Source organism: Phascolarctos cinereus, unplaced genomic scaffold (genome assembly GCF_003287225.1).
Source record: "Phascolarctos cinereus isolate Bilbo 61053 unplaced genomic scaffold, phaCin_HiC Scaffold_5;HRSCAF=322, whole genome shotgun sequence".
Classification (NCBI taxonomy): domain Eukaryota; kingdom Metazoa; phylum Chordata; class Mammalia; order Diprotodontia; family Phascolarctidae; genus Phascolarctos; species Phascolarctos cinereus.
In genome coordinates this window covers 70,120,213-70,144,819 of record NW_027555958.1, presented here as the reverse complement: position 1 = coordinate 70,144,819, position 24,607 = coordinate 70,120,213, and the positions used below count along the sequence as shown (strand labels likewise).

The 24,607-nt window shown below is 36.9% G+C and overlaps 1 protein-coding gene across 4 annotated transcripts in view; it reads right to left on the bottom strand.

Moving 5' to 3' along the window:
- Positions 1 to 24,607, bottom strand: part of LOC110217341 (ferric-chelate reductase 1-like) — a 115,684-nt gene that overhangs the window by 30,119 nt on the left and 60,958 nt on the right. For all 4 annotated transcript variants that reach the window (XM_020999712.2, XM_020999694.2, XM_020999705.2 and 1 more), the window contains 5 exons: positions 19,219 to 19,427; positions 15,078 to 15,214; positions 13,180 to 13,274; positions 10,980 to 11,127; positions 6,368 to 6,550 (listed from right to left, as the gene is read on the bottom strand). In XM_020999712.2, coding sequence (XP_020855371.1) covers positions 6,368 to 6,550; positions 10,980 to 11,127; positions 13,180 to 13,274; positions 15,078 to 15,214; positions 19,219 to 19,414 — 759 coding nt within the window. In that variant the 5' untranslated portion in view covers positions 19,415 to 19,427. The remainder of the gene's footprint in view (positions 1 to 6,367; positions 6,551 to 10,979; positions 11,128 to 13,179; positions 13,275 to 15,077; positions 15,215 to 19,218; positions 19,428 to 24,607) is intronic.

Here is a 24,607-nt window from a genome sequence, read left to right as displayed (position 1 = left end):
CCTGAAATGACTGTGATATAGACAGAAGACAGCAATTTTAAAAATAGTTTGTTTTTAAATATGCCAAAACAGACTAACCTTAATTCCTTTTTCTGACAGCATTACTAGACTGATAGGTCATGGTAATGGTATAATTAACTTGGATTTTAGCAAAATATTTGACAAAGCCTCTCTTCCAATTCTTGAGCAAAATATGGAGACCTCAAAGGTTCTTTCCAGCTCTAAATGTATAATCCTACAATCTCGTGGCAATAGGGAGCTACTGAAGCTTCTTGAATAGGAGAGCCATGGTCATAGGGTGCTTTAGGATTGTCAATTTGGCAGCTGTATGGATTTTGGATGGGAGAGGAGAGGGGCTAGAAGCAAGAAGACCAACAGGGCAACTATTGCCATAGTAGACAGAAGGATACAGATGTAAAAGATGTTGCAGAGGCAGAATCAACAACATCTCCCCACTAGTTGAATGCACAAAGTGAGTGAGAGTGAAGAGGTGAGCAAAACTCCTAGTTTGCAAAGCTAGGTAACTAGAAGAACAGTGGCACCCTTGACAATAATATAACAATTAGAAAGAAGGGAAGAATTTTGGGAAAAGATAATAAGTTCAGCTTTGGTCATGTTGAGTTTGAGATATCTATAGGAAGTCTAGATGAGATGTCTAGCTGGCAACTGGAGATGTAGGACAAAAACCCAGAAGAAAAATGAGGGCTGAATGTATAGATAGATGCATAATCTGTGTAGGGGTGAGTGTTGGATCCATGAGCACTGATCAGAACACCAAAAAAGCAAACGGAGAGAAGAAAAGAGGGTTGAGGGCAGAGTCAACAATAAAATGTATACTTTTAGCTGGAGAGAATAAAATATACACATATTATTTTGTGCCCTTTTATTCCTACAATGTAGAGCAGAAAGAACTACCTTTAATGTGAGTTCTTTGTGACCAAAAAACAGACAAAGCTAATGTTATATCATGCAGCTTGATCACCCGTCCCACTTACCTGAATTAGTTCTCAACTACTTTCTGATATTTCCAGAAATTTGGTCAAAGGAGATACAGCTTTTCCATAAGCATTGATAGGAAAGTAGTTTTTTTCAAAAGAAAGGCTCTGAAATTCCAAAAAGCCTTTGACCATGAGCAATATCACTGGAATAAATAGAGAGCTCCATAAAATGAAGCTGTTTGAAAGGAAAAACGTGAATTGGGATGTACAAATTCTGGTATTTTTGGGTTTTTTTAATCCATTTATTGCCATTTCTCATATAATATATATTCTTATATATTCACTACTCATATACTCTTATATATTCACTACTTTGTAATGACATGCAATAGCAAATTCAAAATTTAAATTATGTGTTTATCAAGAAAAATGTTTATGTCACATGCATAAATAGATGAAGATTGAAATTCAATCCAAGAAAACATCTGCAATTGGCTCTACTTCCTTACTCTCTCCAGTGCAACACGCTGATAGCTACAGAAAGCAGCATGAACAAAAACCAACTTTGGGGAATAGAAGCCTTTCCATTCATTCCATCAGTCTTGGGCATGAGTAGTAGGGATTCAGGCCATCAAACCCTATACTCCCAACATAAGGAGACTGAAAGAGAACATAACAAATCAAGGCGGGGGAATGGATACAATAATGCAGGAAATGATATAAGAAAACTGCCCAGAACTAAAAGGCATAATGGAGTACATTTAGAGAGGGATAAAAGAAGAGGGAAATAGAAGTGATATTGTTCTGAGAGTATACTAATAGACCTGTAAAAGACAAATATGGATCATGCTTTCAAAATAAAGATCATAAAATTGGAACATGAGGACGGTATAATACTGCTGAGGGACATCAGTGACCTAGACCTCCATTCAAAGTCTCCTATCAAAAGCAGAGCTTCTGAAAAAAATTCTTGGTTTTAAATACTAATAATTTTAACTCTCAAAACTCTCACCACACATACTCCTGACCATATCATCCAATTCCCCATGCCCTTCAGAAGTCAGGTGTCCAGAGTAAGTGGAAGAGGATTCAACTGAGAGGCACTGTCTGTTCCACCTGAGCAGATTCACTCCCCCCTAGCTCACCCCACCCCAACCCCACCACCAACCAGGTAGCAATAAAGGCATCCACCATCCTGTGACTCAAAAAGTCTTTTGGGAATTGTTACAAAGACTATTGCCCCAATTATTGGGCTCTTCTTAAATCAGCAAATGAGAAGGTGGTCTTTTTTGAAACTTACATCTAGATGCTACTTTTGGACTTCTTCCTTCTGGAATATTTTTCTGATTTTTATTTTTCCCCAAGGAAAGTAGGGTGGGGGTGGGGGGGGGGGGGGTGTGACAAAATCTTCAGGGTCAGTCAGAAACATGGAAGAATTATTGTCTTTCTCTTGAGAATTCTCTGGATTTATGAAATTCATTGTTACAGGGTCCTCAACATCCCCTTCCCAGCCTCCCCCAAGCTCTGTTACCCCTCAGAAAGAGTCTGCTTTTTTTCAGCCAATTAACCCCTTCTCTGTGTGTGGCTCTTTCCATGTTTGTTTCCATTTTCCCTTAATTCTGTTTTTCTCTTCTCCATTTTCCTGCTGGTTTCCACGTAGGATGCATCACTGTCTGTCCCATTATGTTATCATGAAGGAATCAGGACATTCATTGCCTTCCCATGGGTAATATTCTACAAACCAACTGTGTTTTAGTTGGGCACTCTCACAGATCCCTTCCCCAATCTATCTTCTCCCATTCTATCATGTGTTTCCTAATGTTGTTTGCTTTTTTGTTTGTTGATTGTTCTGATGTCCACAGCCCAGCTTCCTCAATCCTTATCCTACCCCTGCCTCTTAGGATCATAATGTGAAATTCTTTTTCCACATAAAGATATTATTAAAAATATAAGTACTTTGGGAAAAAATAAATAATAAAGAGGAAACAAAGAAGGTAAATGCTGCTCTAACCAAAAAAACAGTGGTTTGTAATATGGAAATAACGGGAATCTTAGAGAAAAGTAACTCTGAAATACTAAACGTCCCATTATTCAAAGAATGGAAACTTGGATATATTTTCACAAATACCCTAGATTTTAGGAAATCAGATTTTTAAAAGATAATATATGGCTATGATTCCACATCCAGAGGTTATATTATAAAAGTGGCTCCAGAATAATGAAAGGATCTCAAAAATCAAATTCTGATGAGTCTAACTAAAAACACCCATGCTCACTACCAGCCTTGCCATTAGGTGATGATTTCCTTGGCCACGTTGATGTATAAATAAAGGAAAAAAGGAAGAGATTGCACAATAATCTCTGATTTTAAAAGTGGATATAAATAAGACAGAAGAAAGGACTGAGAACTAACATCAGGATAGGAGAACAATGGTATAGATTCAAATACCATGTTAAGAATAAGCTGAGGTTTACCAAAATAAAAAATACTAAAGATGATCTCAAAAAGGCACTTTTACAGTAGGCATGTTTAGAACAAGAGGAACAAGGAAGAATTAGTCCAAATGCTTGAAATAGATAGCATAATGTTAACAATAACAGAACTATTCAGACTGATATTGTGCCTCCATCTTCTCTATGAGAATTATATTGAGACTGAAAGAAGAGAAAACATAGTGAAAAAAGAATTTTAATCCCAAAGTGAAGTGATAGTAACTTACAAAAATTTAAATGAGTCCAAATGTCTGGATCTGAAAGAATGTTAAGGTACTTAAAGAATATATAGGTGCCATCACTGAACAGCTATAAATAGGTCTTCCAAAAGCTTTAAAAAATGGAAGAAGTCTCCCAAAGACACACAGTGGCAAATTTTCTACTTTTCTAAAAGAAGGGTGGGGGAAGGGTTCATTCCAGAAACTAAAGACTGAAGAGTTTGAGGTTAATTACTGACAAATCCTTGATAATAGCTGGTTTATGAGTACTTAAAAGAAAATGGTGACCATACCAACCAGAACACATTCTTAGAGAAATCACGCCTAATTAATCTAATTCCTTCTTTTGGAAATCTGAGATTATCCAGATTGAGGAATGCTGTCAACAGTGTGTCTGGACTTCAACAAAACATTTGCCAAGACCTCTAGTGATATCCTCATGGACTAGTTGGAGAAATGTGGGCTGGGAGACAAACAGATGGACTGGGGAACTGGCTGAATGGCTGTACACTAAGACTTGTTGATGTCGAAAAGGTAGGATGTTTCTAGCAGCCTGCTAGAAGTCTTTGTCTTTAGATGTTCCATAGTTATATCAGTGATTTAGATGGAAATAGAAATGGCATGTTTTTCACATCTGAGGAAGACACAAATGTAGGCAGGATCAGATCAAGTGCTACTTCCTATCCTTCCTATATTCCTTTCATGATCCTCTCCATTTGTCAGTCTATTCCAAAAAATATTTTCTATTTCACTTGCATAGATTATATATTTACCTATGTATATATTGTTAATTTCCAGTTCAGTTCAACTAGCATTTAATAATCACCTATTATGTGCCAGCCACTAGGCAGGGCACTGGGAATACAAAACAAAAACAAAACTGAGGGAGAAACAATATCACTTTTATCCATTTGGTTCCTAGTTATGACCTCTGTAGCAACACATATTAAATCAGAGGTGTCAAACACATGTCTACATAAGGTCCACAAAACTCTTTATGTTCTAAATCAGATTAAAATGTAATTGGGAAATATTTAACAACATAAATTAATAAAAAACAAATATATAAACATGCAGTTTTTAAGTTAATAGGCAGCCTGCAAAGATATGCATGTACGGTTTAGAGGCTCCCTTTCTATTTGAGTTTGACACCACTGGACAAAATCTAAACCCCCTTCACCAGGGGAGCCCTTAAGAAACATTATTTAAAGGACTTTATCATAATGTTTGCAGATAAATATAGTAAAAAAAAGAACTAGAAGATACTTGTAGTTCCAGGTACTTTTCTAATTTCTGGCTTGTCTTGTGTATGGAAATGTCCATTTTATTTGGTTTTTAAGTTCAGAATTTGTTTTAAACTGTTCAAAAAGAAAGAAAAAGAACTGCTGTGGAGTAGGAATAGTGACATTTGCATTCTAGTCCTTGCTTAGCTACCAACTAGCAGCCATGAAACCTAGGGAAAGTCACTAACTCTCTCTGGTATAATTTTCAGTATGGGACAAAAAATGAGATGTGGCTATAGGAAAATTAATGCAACCTTAGCTACATTAATGAAAGAAAAGTATCCAGAATAGACTCCATCAGATGACATTTGGAAAATTGTGCTCATAAAATTATAGAATTCTAGAACTGAAGTAGGCTTTATAGACCACCTAATTGGAACCCCTAAATTTACAAATGGCAACTGAACCCCCAATGAAGTAAAATGAATTGCCCAAGGTCACACAGCTAATAAGCAGAAGAGACGGGACTATAACCCAGGACTTCTGGTTTGTTAGATTAGACTAATTAGATTAATCATTAAATTAATTCTGAGTGGTTATAAAGTAGATAAATGATGGAACATAAAGGTAGATTTCAGCTCATAAAGAACTTTTTAACAATTAAAGCCGGGCAAAAAGGAATAGGTAATATTTATAAGATAGTGAGCTAAAAATGTTCAAGCAGAAGACAGATGACTTTAGAGTAGAGAGTAAAGGGGATCCTTGGAAGAGATTGAAGAATAGTGCAGTCAAACCCTAAGGTTCTTTCCAACTTTATGATACCATTAAAATATCCAGGCATTTCCTACATGTTTGCCTCAAGGACAGCCTACTGTTTCCATACTTGTGCAAGCCCCCAACAGTTAGAGAAATGAAATACAGAATCATAGACTGTCTGAGTTGGAAGGAACTTTAACAGCTATCTAGTCCAGCTTGTACATGACCAAGAATGTTCATTAGTCCTTTCCTTGAGAACCTCCAGTGAAAGGGGGATCCCACTGCCTCCCAAAGTAGCCCATTTCACTTTGGGATAGCTCCAAATGTTAGGAAGTCTTTTCTGCCATGAGTACTATATTCGCCTCTTACTATTTCTACTCATTGCTCTTCATTCTGTCTTCCGGGGCCAAGCAGAACAAGGCAGTTCCTCTCCCATAAAACAGCCTTTTAAATACTTGAAAACAACTATCATGTCCCCCACTGAGTTTTCTCTTCTCTAGGCTAAGTATGCCTATTTCCTTCAACCATCTTCATATGGCACGATCATGAATCCCTTCACCATCCTGGTTGTACAACACATCAATTAAAAAAAATATTTCACTTAGAATCTGCTCTACTTTAGGGATTCCTTTTCAGTGACAATGTTTTAGTTCTGAGATTATAGGATAACCTACTCAGCTGCTCATTAGAAACCATTCCTCACATTCCACTTCATAACTGCACGGACAGCTATACTTACCATCCATTGATCATGAGACAACGCAAAGGATAAGTAGCCTTCATTAGGTCCACTCATTTCAATCAGCACTGAATTATTCTCTCTCTCAAAGGAGAGAAAGAAACAATGGTATTCATTCCCTGGATCACAGTTCACAGGATTCCTGATGCAGAACTTTGTTTTCCCACAATTCAATGTGCTGAACTAGACAAACAGAAAAAACAAAAATTTTAATGATCAGAAAAGCAGGTCACTGACAATGATATAACAGACCCTCCATTGAAATGACAGTTTTCAGAAGAATGAGTCTTCCTAACAAAGAACCACCACATAAGAGAACAAAGATGCATCCAGACTGACTAACCTAAATTAGGAATAATCAACATGATAGATTGTGAACTTTTAGCCCACAATTAATTTTAATGAAATCCTTTGAAATTACAACTGAAATTGGCCTGCAATTATGTCAGTGTTATAAAGTCCTCTTCAGTCCACAAAATGCCTGTTTAATACTGCTCAGGAGCAAAGTCTCTAATAAACTCTGATAACTCCTTTGTGCAGTTCTGAAGGCATATTTAAGACCTTTTTTTTTGTCTTTGCCTTAATATGGCTCATTGTTTTACAGGGATGAACTAAGAAAAAACTCCAGTGAACATCTACAACTTGTAAGGCCCACAATCATGGAATTCAAGTGCAATATAAAAATACTGCAGTCTGAAATAATTAGGATGAAAAACATTCAATTAGTTGGACACCTATTGTTTAAGTAATGAATGGGGTAGAATGATTATAAAGAAAAAATATCTCATCAGAATGCCTTAAATGTACAAGCTAAATCTGACAGGATCTGTTGTCAATGACCTTGTTAATATATTTTTTTAAAAGAAAAGACACCAGATCAGCCATACTTTAACACTATGAGCATCTAAAATTTTGTTAGCAAGGGCATTTCCTCCACCATCACCACAGATCCAAATCTCTGTATAACTTAGTAGCTGGAGCTACCAAGAGGTACTGCAGCAAAAATCACTTTTTAAATCATTCCCTTGCAAGTGATGTGGATCTGAGCTCTTCTGAATTTAGCTAGGATGGTCTTTAGACAATATATTTTAAAAAATGAGTCTATAATTAGACTCATACCCAAAACATTTCTAGCCTAGCCCCAGGTCAACTGCAAATAGAGTTTATTCATTAAGAGAAAATTATAGAATCTAAAGAGTACCAGCCTAGGAGTTAAAAAACCTACATGGATTTCTAGTCTCTTATTCAGTTTGGAGGGCTACATCTTAGGAAGGATACTGAAAATCTCAAGGTTGTTCAAAGGAAAGTAAATCAGGATGCTGGGGGGAGTATTTGGGGCTTAGCTTGGAGAAAAGACAGAATGAGGACATAATCAGATGTCATCTTCAAATATCTGAAGGGTTATACTCTTCATTGTCAAGGGAAAATCAATTATCTAGACATCTACTGGAGCTATCTTTTAAAAGTAGAGGAGTTAATTTCTTCATTTGCTCTAATGATGATTCTATCCTTCAAAAGGCAGAGTCATGAACAAAGGGAAACACTGAATCTGACTCTCTACAACCAAAAGGAACTTTTTGTGTGATGGAAATAATAGCAATTTTGTGGGAAAGATATCACTCTCTCCTAGAGTTAGGAAAGGCAGATTTTAAAGGGGTCAAAGGAAGAACAAATAGGATACCATGGACTAAGTAAGATTCTAGAGGTGAAGTCATTGATGTTTTTGACATTTCCTCAGATCATATGATGGCAGCACCTACATCAGGGGTTGAGAACAACTAGATGCCGATTCATCCTGCATAAGGGAATTTCTTGAACACCCTATAAATAGGAAAAACAAGAAGGACTCCTAGCAATGAGGACCTATGGGTTCTCTACTACATGTGCTCTCTAAGCCTGAACTAACTTTCCCCCTTAACTCTGTATATACTTTTGGGAGAATATGTCATAAACCTTTTTTGGGGCAGGAGGAGGAGGGGAAACAGGTAGGGAGGATGTTTCATACCAACTGTTTTCATGTTCCATCTTTGTATATACTTCTGTATAAAATCTACTTAAAGCTAGCTTACCAAATGATCAACTGATAATCTTGGGAGGAAATCATGCCACAGTAGGGCCCAAGACAATGGCATCAAAGAATTATCCCTAACCTCTCAAGAGCACCCCTAGCACACTGTGGGGCAGGGGAAATGTAGCCAAGCTCTGGGAACCTCATCAGTCTGTGACGGCAGAATACTCAGAGCTTATATGGGCATAAAAGGATAGAACAACTGCTTGAAATGGATCAGATGATTTTTTAAAAATGCTACTTGTTTCTCAATCTACTTCTGTTTTTTCTTCCAAGAATGATTTTTGCACTTGAAATGACAGATATGGCTAACAGGGAAATAAGATAAGTAAGGCTACAGTAAGAGAATAATACCTTAATGAATTCATATCATCTAGTCCAAATGAACTGTCCCAAAGCCCTGAAAGAACTTGGCTGTTTGGTCAGCTTCACTTACCTAACTACAGTGACAAGCACATCAATCATTTTCTTGAGCAAAAACACAAACTACCCTTTCAGAATCTCTCTGAATAGTGTCATTATACTTTCCAACAGAGTACCTGGAATTTTCTGTACTTTATTTTGTAAGCCCTAACATTGCTTTAAACCTTTTCAAATTTTCCTTACAATACCAAGAAAAAAACACTACCATAAACCAGTATTTCTACTTAATTATCTCTTCCTTTCTTCATATCAGTCAGCTACATAAACACAATTACCAGATTTTTTTACATTGGATTTCCCAGAGAATACAATTCACTGAGGACAAAGTCAGAAACAAAAGTTCAATATATACTAAGATATGCTACCCCCAAAAGTGCCAAGAATTAAAAATAATGTGGGTGCCCACTGATTATGGAAAAGCTGAATAAACCATGATATATAAGTTAATAGAACACTGTGTGATAGGAAATTATAACTGTGAAGAATCCAGAAAAACCTAGAAAGATTTTGTGCACTTGTGACTCAGGTTAGTGATAGTGGTCACCATCCTTTCCTCCATTTCCCCTCTGTCTCAGGGGATTTAATTTGTCATACCCTGTTAGAACAATTAACATATTTTTTAGACTAGAGGCAATATGATGTCCCTTCAGGCAATATAGTATCACATGAAACATATAGTTTCAACTTCTGCTGCTTTATGGAGTTTATATTAAATGAAAAGTTAGAAGTACAATCACAATTACTCAGAGAACCTAATTAGGAAAATCTCAATATTTTAGGAAGTGGTTTGGCTCTTTGCTTTAAGTTTATTTTATTTCATAAAACAGCCTAACCCTTGGCCTTTTTATACTTGAGGCAAAAATTCAAGTTACCAAAAATATTTGGGTAAAGAACAAAGATAAACAGCAGAGATGTACTGGAGCCAGCTTCAAACCACTTCTGAGAACCAAATGTTAAATTTTCAGGGTGAGCATCGATACCTGAACAATCAGCAAATGCTACAAATTGGGGCATGATTCATTGTTTTATGGAATGTCTGGACTTTAAAAAGTGATGGAGAAAAGACTGATAATGCAGAGTAAATTTACAAGTGTGTCATGTACCTTTTTTTGTGGAGAGCTAATTTTTAAATGTTTACCAGCACACCACTTATATTATGTTACACTGTCTGTTAATAGACAAACTTGAGGAGAGGAGGTTAAGAAAAAAGCAAATCTCTTTTTCAACATTCTCTCCGCCCCTGAAAAGGTAGATACAATTGGTTGCTTCAGCCTGAGTCTTCTACTCTAAGCTACCTGTAGGGCCAATAGTTCATTCTCTTTCTCCTTTCCCAGGTTACCCCTATGTTACTGATCCTTTTGTCTTCATTCTTGAGTCCCCCTCCTGTCTCTAGCTCTCCAACTTTCTCTGTCATCAGTTCTCAGTGGCTTAACTGGAACTGCTCTCTCCTGGCTCAGCACTTGAATCCTAGAATCTGAACTGGTTTGTTATTTCATACAAGCCCCACAGAGTGTGAGTCTCCTCTATCTTCCCAATATGACAGTCTTCCTTTGTGGCATCACCTCACCTCATCCAAAAGCCTTCACTCCTTCCAAAATCATTGAAGGAATTTTTTTTGCATGTAATCAAAATGCTTCTGACTGATTGATTCAATAGAGGTTCCCAGGCCTTATTCTCACCTAGTTCACCTTTGATTGATTCAGTAGAGAAGTCCAGGACGTCTATAATTCCTGGAGTATAGGTATGGAATACTTTTATACAATAATGCAGAATGAATATGCAGGACCAGAAGAACAGTACACATAATTACCATAACAATGTAAAAGAAAAAATTACTCTAAGGAAGCCTAACTCTAGATAACTACAAAACCACTAATGGTCCCAGAGAACACAGGACAAAACATATCTCCCTTCTTGCTCTAGTGTGGAGGGGTCTGTGAGGGCTGATCATTACACATATACTCAGATGAGATCACTATTGATTATGTGCTTTACTTTTTCTCTTTGTTACAAGGAAAGAATCAGTTCTGGGGGGTAAGAAGTGGTAGAAGGGGCATAGCCGGAAATGACAATGTTAAAAACAAAAGGCACTAAAAAGTTTTTTTTAATGATGTTACTTACCGATTTTTTTAGATTGGTGATGGGACTTGATGTCGGTGAAGATACTGTTGTAGTTTGTGACATTGTAAAAGGATGTGCATTTGATGGGGAAAGAATAGGGCCAAGAATCTTTACCCAGTAGATTTTGTACTTCTCAACAACAGTGGCTCTGAAATATGACAGTCATAGTCAGAATATGCTAAAGACTGATTATACCTTAGTGATCAAATAATGATTTTAAGAAGCACCTATCAGAATAGAACAGGCATAGGCAGGCACACATAGTACTGTTACTAATACCTCTGGGAGTGACAGAAGACAAATCTTAGAGTTCCCTTACACTGTCTCTCCCCACCAGATGAATGACTTCTTTCTCTCTTCTTCTTATATCTTCTTCCTTGCTATCTTTTCTTCCCCTATTCCTGAGCAGTGCTTAAACTTTTAGCATTTGGGGTCAAAAGCCACTGAGAATTCTCCCAATTACTGAGAGTCTAAGATTTGAACTATTCACTTTATACTAAGTATATCATTCTTCCATGAAATATGCACTACAAACACATACAAGTAGGAAATTAGCTAGCTGAAAGCAGCTGCCAGTCCTGCTTTGGGTCACATGCCCTTTCACACGTTCCTAAAATATACAAGTGAGTGTTATTATAGATTGGGGAGTTGTAGGGTTGGGGGACTGAAAGATTCAATTCATAGCTTTTTGGCTATGTATTGCTTCTTGTAAATGGGATAAGGAGAGGAAAGACCACAGGTGATTAATTTTTTACAAGTTATATGACTGTATAATGGAATATTAACACTCCATAAGAAATTACTAAGTGGATGTTTTCAGAAAAATCTGGGAAGACTTGTATGAACTAATGTAGTGAAGTGAGCAGAATGAGAATAATTTATATGTGACATTAAAAAGGAAAAGGATGGAGGGAATGAATGAATGAATAAACAAAGGAAGGTTGGAAAGAAAGAGAAGAAAGGAAGGAGAGAAGGAAGAAGAGAAAGAGGAAAAGAAAGGAAGGAAGGAAAGAAGGAAGGAAGGAAGAAAAGAAAGAAGGAAAGGGAGAAGAAAGGGAAGGACAGAAAGTAACAGAGATAAAAGGAAAGAAGAACACAAAGTAACAGAAATAAGTACGACAACTTTCAAAGGTACAGGGTGAATGTTTTATACTTTAAAAGGAAAGCAAGCTGTACATACTAGAGATCTGCAGCTTTGTGTACAATCTTCAAATGCCCCTTTTATTTAATGTTTCTTAAGAACAATTTTTTTAAAAAAGTTATACAATACTGCAAAAGAATTTGTTCCAAACATTACATTTTAGGAAAGCTATTTGACACCTTGGAAAACTTCCAGGGAAGGGCAAACAGGATGATAAAAAGTCTCAAGATCAAGTCACATGAGAAATACTTGAAGAAACTGGTATGTTTCATGGTGGTAGGAAAGGCTGGAGAAGAATAATAGCCATCCTTCAAGTATAGTGAAGAGCTGTCACATAGAATGGGAACTAGATTTTTTCTGCTTCGCTCCTGACAGAAGAACCGGGGTCAAGGTGGAAATAATGAAAAAGTAGATTTTAGGGTTATATGAGCAAAAATTTCCTAATAATTAAGGTTGTCCAAAAAGGGAAAGGGCTGCCTTAGGAGGCAGTAGGTTCCCTCTCACTTTAGGCCTTCAAGCAAAAGTTGGATGACCATCTATATTGAGATATTGTTCAGGGGATTCTCCATCAGGTACAGATAGAACTAGAAGGCCTCTGATGTCCCTTTCACACCTGAGGTTCTATGACAAATTAGTGGTTAATTTGTGGTCTTTTAAATTAATATATATAATAATAATATATTTGTTTAGGTTTTAGTCCCTACTCTATATGGATTGGGTTCTCAAATGATAAATTTCACTGGTGTAAGAATATAGCTAGATGCTAAATAGTGAGAACAATGAATCTCATGGAGTATCACATTGTTCAAATTTGCACTGAATATTTCCATTGGGCTGGAGCCAATTACCATATTTTACATAATTATAACTTCTAATAGTGAGAATTAGAATATATGTGACAATGTCATTATTTGTACTAATTGGGACCTAACCATAGTCCAATAATAAGGTTTCCAGGTCAGAAGAACTGCTAATGCACTAGAATTCTGCCATTAATGCTAACGTCCTGCAAAGAATACATGAAGGACCTCATCAAAAGTCATCAATTCTTTTACTTACAGAAATTGTACAGAGTAATTAGCAGTGCTTGGTACATTCCAATAGACCTGTATTTTGGTTTTTTTTGATGGACTTGTATGACTGACAGCTGAACCCTAGAAAATAAGATAGTGATCCAATGACTCAGAAGGACTGAAAGAGCTGTTACATTACATATTGCACGAAGGCACAACACAAATATTATCTTGAGCCCAAATTTAGAACAAGGGGCCCAGCATTTAGGAAACAGTTGCTGACTGATTGAAAGCAGATTCATAACTACACTTTGAGAACATACTATCAGCTACAGAAATGTGAAAATTAGGGAAAGTAGCACCCACAAGATGTAAGACTACATAACTCCTCTTGTTTTATCATGATTCAAAAATATTTTCTAAAAAAACAAATGTTTTTTAAATAATTTTATATAATAAAATAAAATAATTTTCACTTCAAAAAACTGTAAAGAACAAATATTGGCAAAGGACTGGAGATGAAAAAATGTCTGAATTTTAAAAAGTAATAAGGTAAAAAAGAAGAATTTTGTTTTGTTGAGTTTTGTTGAGTAGTGAACAATGGGGAAGAGGGGCCCAAGGGGGGAAACAGCCTAAGATTTGGTCAGATCTTTATGTCTGTGTTCCCATCCTGAATGTGACTGCAAACTTCAACAGCTGGATTTTATTCTTGCTTTACCTTGTGACTTTCAATATTCAAATGTTATAAGAATTGTCAAAAAATACAATGGCACCCTTTAAAAATACAGTTAACACCTCCTTGGGAGGCAGCATGGTACTGTGGAAAGCACACTGTCTCTAGAGACAGAGGACCTGGTTCAAACACCACCATTGATGCTTACTTACTTATGCGACCTTGGACAAAACACTCAACCTCCCTGAGCCTCAGTTTTCTCATTTGTAACGTGAGGGGGATGGACTAGAAGACTTCCAAGGTCCCGTCTAACTCTAAATCTATGATCCTAAAGATTCTCTCCTGATTCCTTCAGTGTTCATGTTCTCCTCCCTTCCCCCTTTGCATTTATTTTATTTGTGTATATGAGGGGAGAGGATTAGGGGGGAGGGGTTTGTGCATGTATGTATATACTTGCATATATATTTTTTAAATATATCTACATACAAGTTGTTTCCCACCAGTAAAAGATAAGTCCTTAAGGGCCAAGACTATTTCATTTTTTTTTAACGTGTATATGCCCAGTGTTTATAACAACGTCTGGCTCTTAGGTGTTTAATAAATGCTTGTCGAATGAATGAATCCTTAACAGAGAAATCTTCTCATTCTTCTCCTAAAAAATAAATAAAGGTGCATCCTACCATTAGTAGACACCATTAGCATGGCACAAGATCATCTGGAACATTGAAGAAGAAACTAATCTTTCTCCTTGCCTCACATACAGGTCTCAGACCAACTTTTACAGGATAAGAGAATCATAGACTCAGAGCTGGAAGAGAGTATAGAGGGCATCCAGTCCAAACCCTCAATTCACAGAGAATTATCAGAGAATTTTAAGTGATTTGTCCAAGATCACGCAGCTAGAAAATAATATAGGTGGGATTTCAACTCAGGTTTTTCTAACCCCAAGTTTAGCACTCTACCCACTAGACCATGATGCTTCAATGAAATCTGAAGCTAAACCCCAATAGAATTAGTAGTACCATATTCCTCCAAGCTACAATCGAATCACTGTTAGGGTTTGGATGAGTATGTGTACATTTGGGGAACAGATATAACTGTAGAAATGGTCTGATTCCAAGATGGCTGGCATGATATCACAAATTAGAAAAGGCTAATCATCTACAACATTGGCTTTAGGAAACATTTTTTCTTGCAACAACCACCACCAAGAAACATAAATAGGAGGACAAAGGTAACCAATGAGTGACTATTTCTGACACCCATCATACCTCTTTCTGATCACAAGTCAGAAGCTGGGACACCTCCTTGTCAATCAGAGTAAAGGAGCCAATGGGACTGCTATCCAAATCCTTGGCATTACGGGCTTCTATGAGGAATCCTTTAAACTGTGGCCCAGACAGAGTAACTAAGTGACAGATAGACAACAAAGTGAAGACAATTAAAAGATCCCAGAATAGTGAAATAATGTTGGATTTGAAGTCAGAGGAATTACTGGCTGCTATTTATGACCTATGTGATGTTGGGTCACAACCTTTCTGGGCCTCTGTTTCCTCATCTGTAAAATGAGAGGGTTGGACTAGATGACCTTTGTGGTCTCTTCTGGCTCTAAATCTATGATCCTACAAACTTTGAAAATGAGAGTGTCTTAGAAGAAGCATTTTTTATCCAGTCCCAACAGTAGTCAATTTCAGAATTTTCACAAAATCTCCAATCTGGAAGGGACCTCAGTGGTTATCTAGTCCAACTCATATCTGAAAAAAAAGAATCCCTTCTGCCCCCATAACATACTAACAAATGTTCAAGAACCCTTTGCCAGAACACCTTTGGGGTCAAACTCTTTGGAGAATAGAGCTAGTAGTAGTACCACTGAGTCAAAGAATACACACAGTTTAAAAACTTTGGGGGCATATATCATTCCTCACTGCTTTCCATAATGGCTGAACCAATTCACAGCTCCAGCAACAGTGCCTTAGTGCACCTGTTTTCCCACAGCCCCTCTAGCATTTGTCATTTTCCTTTTCAAGTGAACTTTGCCCATCTGGTAGGTGGAACCTCAGAGTTCTTTCAATTTGCATTTTTCTAATTATTAGTGATTAAAGCATTTTTCATATGGCTATTAGACTGAATATCTTTCTCAGAAAATGACCTATTCAAAGCTTTTAATCATTTATCAATTGGAGAATGGCTCTTCTACACTTGAATCTGTTTTCTGCATATCTTAAAAATGAGACCTTTATCAGATAAACTTACTGCAAACATTTTACCCCATTTACCTACTTCTCATTTTAGCTAACTTGATTTTGTGTGCAAAAACTTAAGTTTATGTAATCAAAAATATGCACTATACTTTCTGTAATCCTCATTATCCCTCATTTGACCATGAACTCTTCCTTATCCATAATTTCTTTTTTGCTCCTCTAATTTGTTTATGATTTCACCTTTTATCTCTAAGTCATATACTCATTTGGAGTTTATCTTGGAATACAGTGTGAGATATTGGTCTATACCGAGTTTCAATCACTAATTTTCTTAACAGCTTTCATTGAATAGTGAGTTCTTAATCCAATAGCTGGGATTTGGGGGTTTATCAAACATTAGCCTACTGTGATCATTTGCTTATGTATACTCAGTGCCTAAATTCTTTCATCGATCAATTTCTCCATTTCTTAACTAGTACCAAACTATTTTGATGAATACTGTTTTGTAGTAAAGTTTGAGGTTTGGTAGTGCTAGGACACCTTCTTTCCTATTTTTTTTTCATGATTTCCCTTGAGACTCTTTACCTTTTGTTCCTTCAGATGAATTTGTGATAAATTTTTCTCCATCTATAAAGTAACCCTTTGATAGTTTGAATGGAATGACACTGAATAAATAAATTAATTTAGACAGTACTGTTACTTTTGTTATATTGTTATTGTTATTTGTTATACTGTTATATACACATAAACAATTAATATCAATTATTTAGCTCTGACTTTTTTGTATAAAGAGTGGATTGTGGTTGTATTCATTAAGATACTGTATGTGTCTCAATAAATATTTGATATATTTTGTAGTTTTTTTTAAATGGAATCTTTCTATCTGTTCCTGATTAATTTTTTTTTGCTAATATACAGAAATGCCAATGATTTATGTGTTTATTTTATATCAATTCTACCACAATTACTAATTGTTTCAATTAAAGTTGTTAATGTTTAGTCTAATGCTTATTTAGTTTAATGTTTTTAGTAACTTAGTTTAATGTTAATGTTTAATTCTCTAGGGTTCTCTAAGTAAATTATATCTGCAGAGTGATAATTTTGTTTACCCTCTTTGCCCATGTAAATATTCCCTCAATTTCTTTTTATTTTCTTATCCTTATAGTTAACATTTTTACCTCTACATGAAATAGTAATACTAATAATGGACATCATTGCTTTGTCTTTGATCTTATTGAAAAGGCTTTGTGAAAAGGCTCCTATTACAGATAACGCTAGCTTTTAGTTTTAAGTAGATACTACTTAACATAGTAAGGAAAGATTCATTTACTTCTATGCTTTCTAATACTTTTTAAGGCATTCTTCTTCTCCTTGGCTTTTTGGACCTCTTTTGCCATTTGGCCTAGTCTGGTTTTTAAGATATTATTTTCTTCAGTATTTGTTTGTGTCTCCACCAAGCTATTGACTCTTTTTTCGTGATTTTCTGGTATCACTCTCATTTCTCTTACCCAATTTTTCCTCTACCTCTCTTACTTGATTTTCAAAATCCTTTTTGAGCTCTTCCATAGCCTGAAACCAATTCATATTTTTCTCGGAGGCTTTGGATGTAGGAGCTTTTACTTTACTATCTTCTTCTGAGTATGTGTTTTGATCTTCCTTATCACCATAATAACTTTCTATAGTCAGTGTTTTTCCATTGTTTGCTCATTTTCCTAGCCTATTACTTGACTTTTAACTGTTTGTTAAAGTTTCACTCTACTTCAGAGTAGAAGGTGCACTATCCCAAGCTTCAGCAGTTTTGTGTAGCTGTTTTCAGAGCTACTTCTAGGAACCTATAAGTTTTCAGTTCTTCCAAGGTGGTATGATCTAAGGAGAAGTGTTTTCTACTCTCTTGGCCTATGCTTTGATCTGTAAGTGACCACAAGCACTCTTTTCTGCCCTGGAACTGTGAGGAGAGTTCCCTCTCCACTGCTTTTGCAAGCTTTGCTATAATAGTGCTCCTCCTCACCCAGGACTGCAACCCCTATCCAAGGATGAACCAAGAAACAGAGTCCTGCCTTGGTGCTAACAAAGAGACCCCTGTAATCTTGTTCCAACCAGTTGTTTGATCCCCTTACCACCTGTGGTAAGCTCTGGAAGCAGCCAGTACTGCTGCCACTGTTGATTCAGTCACTCCCAAGATCTGTACCTGGTTTGCTGTGGCAGGGGCTGTACTGGCATGACATGTGCTGGACTGCACTCCTTCCCACCCTGGCACACTAGACCCTTCCTGCTGACCTTCTAAGCTGTCTTTGTCATCTGTGGGCTGAGAGATCTAGAAATCACCACTGCTGCCAGTGATTGAGTTGTCTCTAGGCCTTCTCTGGGTTTGCCCACCCAGTCTGCATTGGTGCGGCACTTCTCTCTCCCTGTGGTACAACAGATCTTCACTGATGATTTTTCAAGTTGTTTTGGGCTGGAAATTTTTTTCACTCCATCTTTTGATGGGTTCTACTGCTCTATAATTTGTTTAGAGTCATTTTTTAAAGGGGTTTGGAGGGTTTGGGGGAAAGCTCAGGCGAGTTCCTGCCTGACTCCACCTCCCATTGCTCTTCCTCTAATATTTTTTAACAGGAATAGTTGATGTAAGCTTTTGCTGCATCTATTGATATAAAGGTATTTTTTTTCTTATTAGCATGTTCAATTATGCTTACAGTTTTTCTAATACTGAACCAACCCTAAATTCCAGTCTTCAACCAATATTCCAATATTACCTAATGTTGAACCAACCCTAAATAAAAGTCCAATCTAGTCATAGTGTGTAATCTCTGAGTATGCGGCTGTAGTCTTGTTGTTTATATTTTATCTAAAAATTCTGCATCAACATTCACTAAATATATTGGTCTATAGTTTTCTTTATCTGTTTTTACTATCCTTGGTTTAGCTATCAAGGTCATAATAGAAGCATAAGATGGATAAATAGAGAGATAGATATATAGAGGGGGTAAGAGTGAGACTAACATATGGATATATAGGCATACACACACATACGTATAGTGTCCTATATTAGGGGTTGCATTATTGAAAATAATATAAATGTCTAGAGGAGTTACAAGATTTGGAGAATATAAACATAAATGTGGAAATGTCCATCCCTGGTTAAAAATAAAGGATTAATGAAAGAACAAGGTATAACAAATTAAAACACAAACAGGGTATCTCAGCACAGTACCTGCGATAGTATCTCCTGGAAGGAATGTGGTCTGATTCAATGTGATTTTGTGAATAGGATCTGACTGTGGATTATAGCCATGGAGAGGAAACATTGCGTGGCAGGCCTCTGTTACTTTTCCATTTGCATAATTAGCCACAGGACTAATCAGCTGCAGAAGCACCCAAATGCCAAGAGTAAACTCAGGAACCATCATCTTAAATAAGAAACTGAGAAAGAAATTGCATCTTTAGATCTAAAAGGCTAGGTTTTGATAGGAATAACATAGGTTCAATATTGCAAAACAGTCTTTAAGATATCTACTTGTTTTTACTCTCAATATACCATGTTCTCACCTTCTTGCAACTAATTAGAAAGTGAACTGAATTTGCCCCCACCCTATTTCCCTTAACCCTTCCCCATTGAACTTGGGGAACTTAAAATAAGAAATATTTATTTCAAGTGAACTTTAGTGTATCTCTTTAAAACAGCCAAACTTTCTAAACACCTTCCCCACTCCCCGTCCAATGAGGTAATTCATTTTGAGGTTGCATTCTGACCACTTGTTTAATAACCAAAAAATGCATTAGGTAAACTTCGTTCATCTTCCTTAAACTTACATCTTAAGCTCCATTAGAGGCTCAGTTCAGATGCCTCCTCCCAGTACCACAGTTGTTAGCTATTTCCTCCCTACTCAAACTTAGACTGTAAGTTTTTGTATCCCTAGCATCACACCTTGCACATAGTAAGTGCTTAATCGATTGAATTCTTCACGTTAAGCAGTAGTTCAGAACATGTTATAGACCTATACATTCCAATGAAACAAAATTCTTAACTTTTTAAATAGGGTCCTGAGGACCCTGGGATTTAAGACATCATTAAGGCTCTCTAAAGGGAACCCTAGGATGGCTCTGCTCTCTCTTCTCACTACATGAGTAATACATATTATTCAGTAAAGGAATGTGACAGGCAGTGAGGTGGCAGATCAGTAGAGTGCTGGACCTTGAGTCAGGAAGATCTGAGTTCAAATAATTAAAAGAATTAAAGAATCAAAATGCAACAGTTGTTCTGGCTTTAGGAGAGGCAGAAGGGTCCCTCCCCACCAGTTCTCCAAAAGAAATGAAGCCTGAAGCTACTGCTGGATTTACAAGCAATCAACTACTCAATTTACATGCATTTACTAAGTGGCCACCACATGGCAGGCACTGTACTAGGCACTGAGGACACAAAAACATTAATGAAATTGCCCCTGCCTGGGAAGAACTTACATTCCATGGGAGATGTAACAAGGACCTACCTAGATATATACTAAATAGATAAAGATAATTTTCAGAAGATGACACTAACAGTTGGAGGAATTAGGAAAACCTTCATGTAGAAAAAAAAAGTTACACTTGAGCTGAGACTTGAAGGAAACTGGTATTCTAAGTGGTAGAGGGGAGGAAGGAATGTGTTCTAGGCATGAGACATGACCACTCAAAGACACAGATGTCTTAAAGACTATTCTGAAACATGGAACTATGTTATTCCTATCAAAACCGAACCTACTAGATCTAACTTTCCATCATGCCTTCCTTCCCCAGGAAACTCACCATAGAGAAAATCTCATTGTACTGTATGATTGAATCTGCCAGGTACTCACATCTTATCAGCATCCTCTGCTTGAACGTATTGGAAACTCTCCATCGTGCCATGCCACTCACTTCCTCTTCCTCCCCCTCCCCTCATCCTTTTCAGCTTCCTTTTATGTGTTGTCTTCCCCCATCAGATTGTAAGCTTCTTGAGCATAGGCAATGTCTTTCTTTTTAGTTGTATTTGTATCTCCAGTGCTTGGTACAGTGACTGGCAAATAGAAGCTTCTTGATAAAATTTTATTAGCTGACTGGCAGAACTAGGAAATGGACTGGCATTGTATGAGGGACAGTAAAAGGCCTAGTTTGGTTGGATGATGCTTTAGAGTTTAATAGGAAAAAAGCATGTTAGATAAGATTGGGAAGTTAGGTTGGAGCCAGATTGTGAAAGGTTTTAAATGACAAAAAGAAGTAAGGCGTAATGGGAAATTGTTGGAATTTATTCAGTCAAGTAAAGCCAGGCATCTTTCTCAGAAATTAGGGAGATGAGAAAAAAGCAGTGACCTGAGTTATCAAACCCTCCCAACCCCTTCTCATTGGGAAAAGAATTAGAGGGAAGGGGAGAGGGGAAAAGAAAGGGGAATAAAAACAGAAGGGGTTAGGAAGTATAGGTGAGTCCTACCCACTACTTAATTGCTCTAATTCCAAGTTCAACAATGTGCGGACTACAGCTAAAACAAGAACTGTTGTGACTTGGTTGGAAAGGCAAAACTAGTTTGCAAATTTTGCAAACAAACTTTAATTTCCTTCTTGGAATAAGAAGGCAAGGAAGAGAGTGTAAATCTTTGAAAACTAGGTGCCTGAGAAAATAATGGAAAACTATGAAGGGTGAACTCATATCCTTGTGCCACCAAGTGACATTTTGGGTAGAGGAACAAGGAACTAAGAAAGGGGAAATAGATGAGGGGACATAAGAACAATTTTAAACATGTAGAGTACAAGATCCTGTTTATCTCTCTGCATTCTGTGTCAAAGGCAATAAGTTGCCTCATTTGGGGCAATAAGTCAGCCTGAAAATTCCTGACTATACTGACATCAATTAAGGGGAAATTAGGATTCACTTTGCTGAGTAATTCAGTCAGATGACAAAAAATTGAATTGGAAACTTGCAGTTCTTAGAGAGTCTCCTATAAGGAAAGTAGAAAAGGTAAGAAAAAGTAAAAAATCTAAAAGACCCACAAAACTGAGAAAATGTGATGTTCACACTGGAAAGTACACTTCGTGTTATCTGAAAACCTCTTATGTAATCAGAAATCTTCCTGTGGTTTCAGTATCAGAGGTCTTCTTCTAAGTATCAATTAGATATAGAAGGTCCACAGCAAGATCCATCTCAACTATAGTACGAAAAAGAAATGACATAATCCCAACTACAGTCAAAGAAGAGATGGTCTACATGGATTCTACCAAAAAAGCACTAGACTTAGTGTCAGGAGAAACCTGGATTCAAGTCCTACTTTTAATACTTAATTAGCAGTGTACCCCCAACTCCACCCCAAGTCACAACCTTCCAGCTTCTCTTTCCACCTCTTTAAAATAAGGATAAGCACCTACCTCATAGGGCTGTTGTGAGGATCAAAAGAAATAATGAACAGTTTGCAAAGCTCTTTATAAATGGTAACTGTTATTGCTATCATATGAATCATAATAAATTTATTGTAATACGACTAGCTGTGTGGGAACTTCCTTCGCTGACACAGATGACAACCAATCTATTACTTATAGTCTAAGGAAAGGGAGTTACCTGATGTACTGAAGTTTCAAGATACACAGTGAACCAAGCTAAAATAAAAAACATGCATACAAAACAGAGTAGAAAGTAGGCCAAGGCAACCAGGGTTTTTGTCTTAGGTGCCTACATCTAAAAGAATATTGATTTCTTCCTACTGTGGTCCAGAGACTATAACCCTATGCCTAGCCCTTCTCCTAGAGGCAAAGAGATGGAACCACATTTCAGAAGCAGATGAGAGTATATCATGGGACATTAATACGTCAGCTGAAGTTCCCAAGTATGAGTGCTTAATAATTAGCAGTTCTTCAGCAATTTGTGCATTGTCCCTCAGGTCAATAGTCAAAGATCTATGATTGCATCCATAAAAAACCATCAATAACTTAATAGATAAGTCTTTCATTCAATCCTTACATCCAATCAAACACTAAGTATCTGAAATGTCAGTTCTGAGTCTTTCTACCTCCCAGCTACCTCAATCTGCTTCCTTTTTAGTTTACAACTCTATCTCAACACCAGCTTCCTAATTAATCTGCCTGATTCCAGTCTCTTCCTCTCTGAACCAACTTACAAGCCCACCACTAGTTTAATCTTCCTAAAATATTCACTTTCATAACAACACACTCCCACTGACCCCAAAATCACCTGTTGCTCCCCATATGGCAAGGAGAACAAGTCAGAACTTTTCAATCTAGCATTCAAATCCTTCTATGATGTTATCTCACCTTAGCTATCCAAATCTTATCTCTAACAATAACCCAACAGTTATGGCCTGGCATAATAGTAAGAATACAGAACATGGAATCATAATACATTATGTCCCAACTCTAACATTTCCTAGATGTATAATCATGTATAATTTTTCTGAACCTTGGTTTCATTATCTATAAAATGGAGATAATGATACACTGCTCCACCTACTTCATAAGGTTATTTTGAGAAAAATGTTTTGTTAAGTCTTAAAGTGCTACATAAATGTTAGTTATTATTAACAAAGCCTTTTTCTCTAGTCAGCTAATCAACATCTTTCTCTAAGCCTCATCTCAACACAGGCAAACACAACATTCATTCCTGCCTCTGTGACTTGGCCCACATCCACCATTTTTTCTATCTAAATGAATCCAACCTTCAAGTACGAGTTCTAATTTCTGTTATACCCTTTATGGGTGCCACAAGGACAAAATGAGACAAGATGAGATGTCATCTCCCTAACTAGGCCATAACTTTTCATTGGCAGAGACTATGACTCCTATCTTTTAAAATGTCCAGAGTTTCTTATATCAAAATTTAAAAGAACAATAACAAAAGCAAATAACGGAAACAGTATATCAATAAGAAGCAACTAGCTTTGATGATAACATACCAACCATGTCCAACAATACCAAGAGGTAGACAACCCAATTGGTATCACCAAGCATAATTCTAGGCACAGAGCAGGCACTTAGATATTTACAGCAAAATTAAAAGACAAGTTGGCATGAAAGGAAGACACTATTTCTCAACATGTGTGGTACCCATAATACCCTCCCCCTTATTGACAGAGGAATTTGTCATTATTGACAAATTGCTAAGTAGTTTTTTCTTCTATTGTTTACCAGGATCCTAAAAATTTTCAAGGAAAGAGAAATGACTTACAAATCCATGCATCAATCAACAAGCACCTATTATGTGGCAGGCTCTGTCCTAAGAGCTGGGGATACAAAGAAAGGCAAAAACAATCCCTTCCTTCAAGAAGCTCATATTCTCATAAGGGAGACACATACCTATACACGTATAGACAAAACACATTAAGTACTTTCTTTGGGGGGGGTGGTGAGGAGAGGGGCACTAGCAGCTTGGGGGAACCAGGAATAGCCTCCTACGGAAGCTGGCACTTTGTTCAATTGAGTCTTAGAGTAAATAGGGATTTCAAGAGGCAAAAATGAAGAAGAAATACATTCTAGGCAAGGGATACAGCTGATAAAAAGATAGGAAATGGAGTGTTGTATATGAGGAACAGTAAGTGGAACAATATGACTGACCCATAGAGGCTCATCAATCTGTAGGCAAGTGA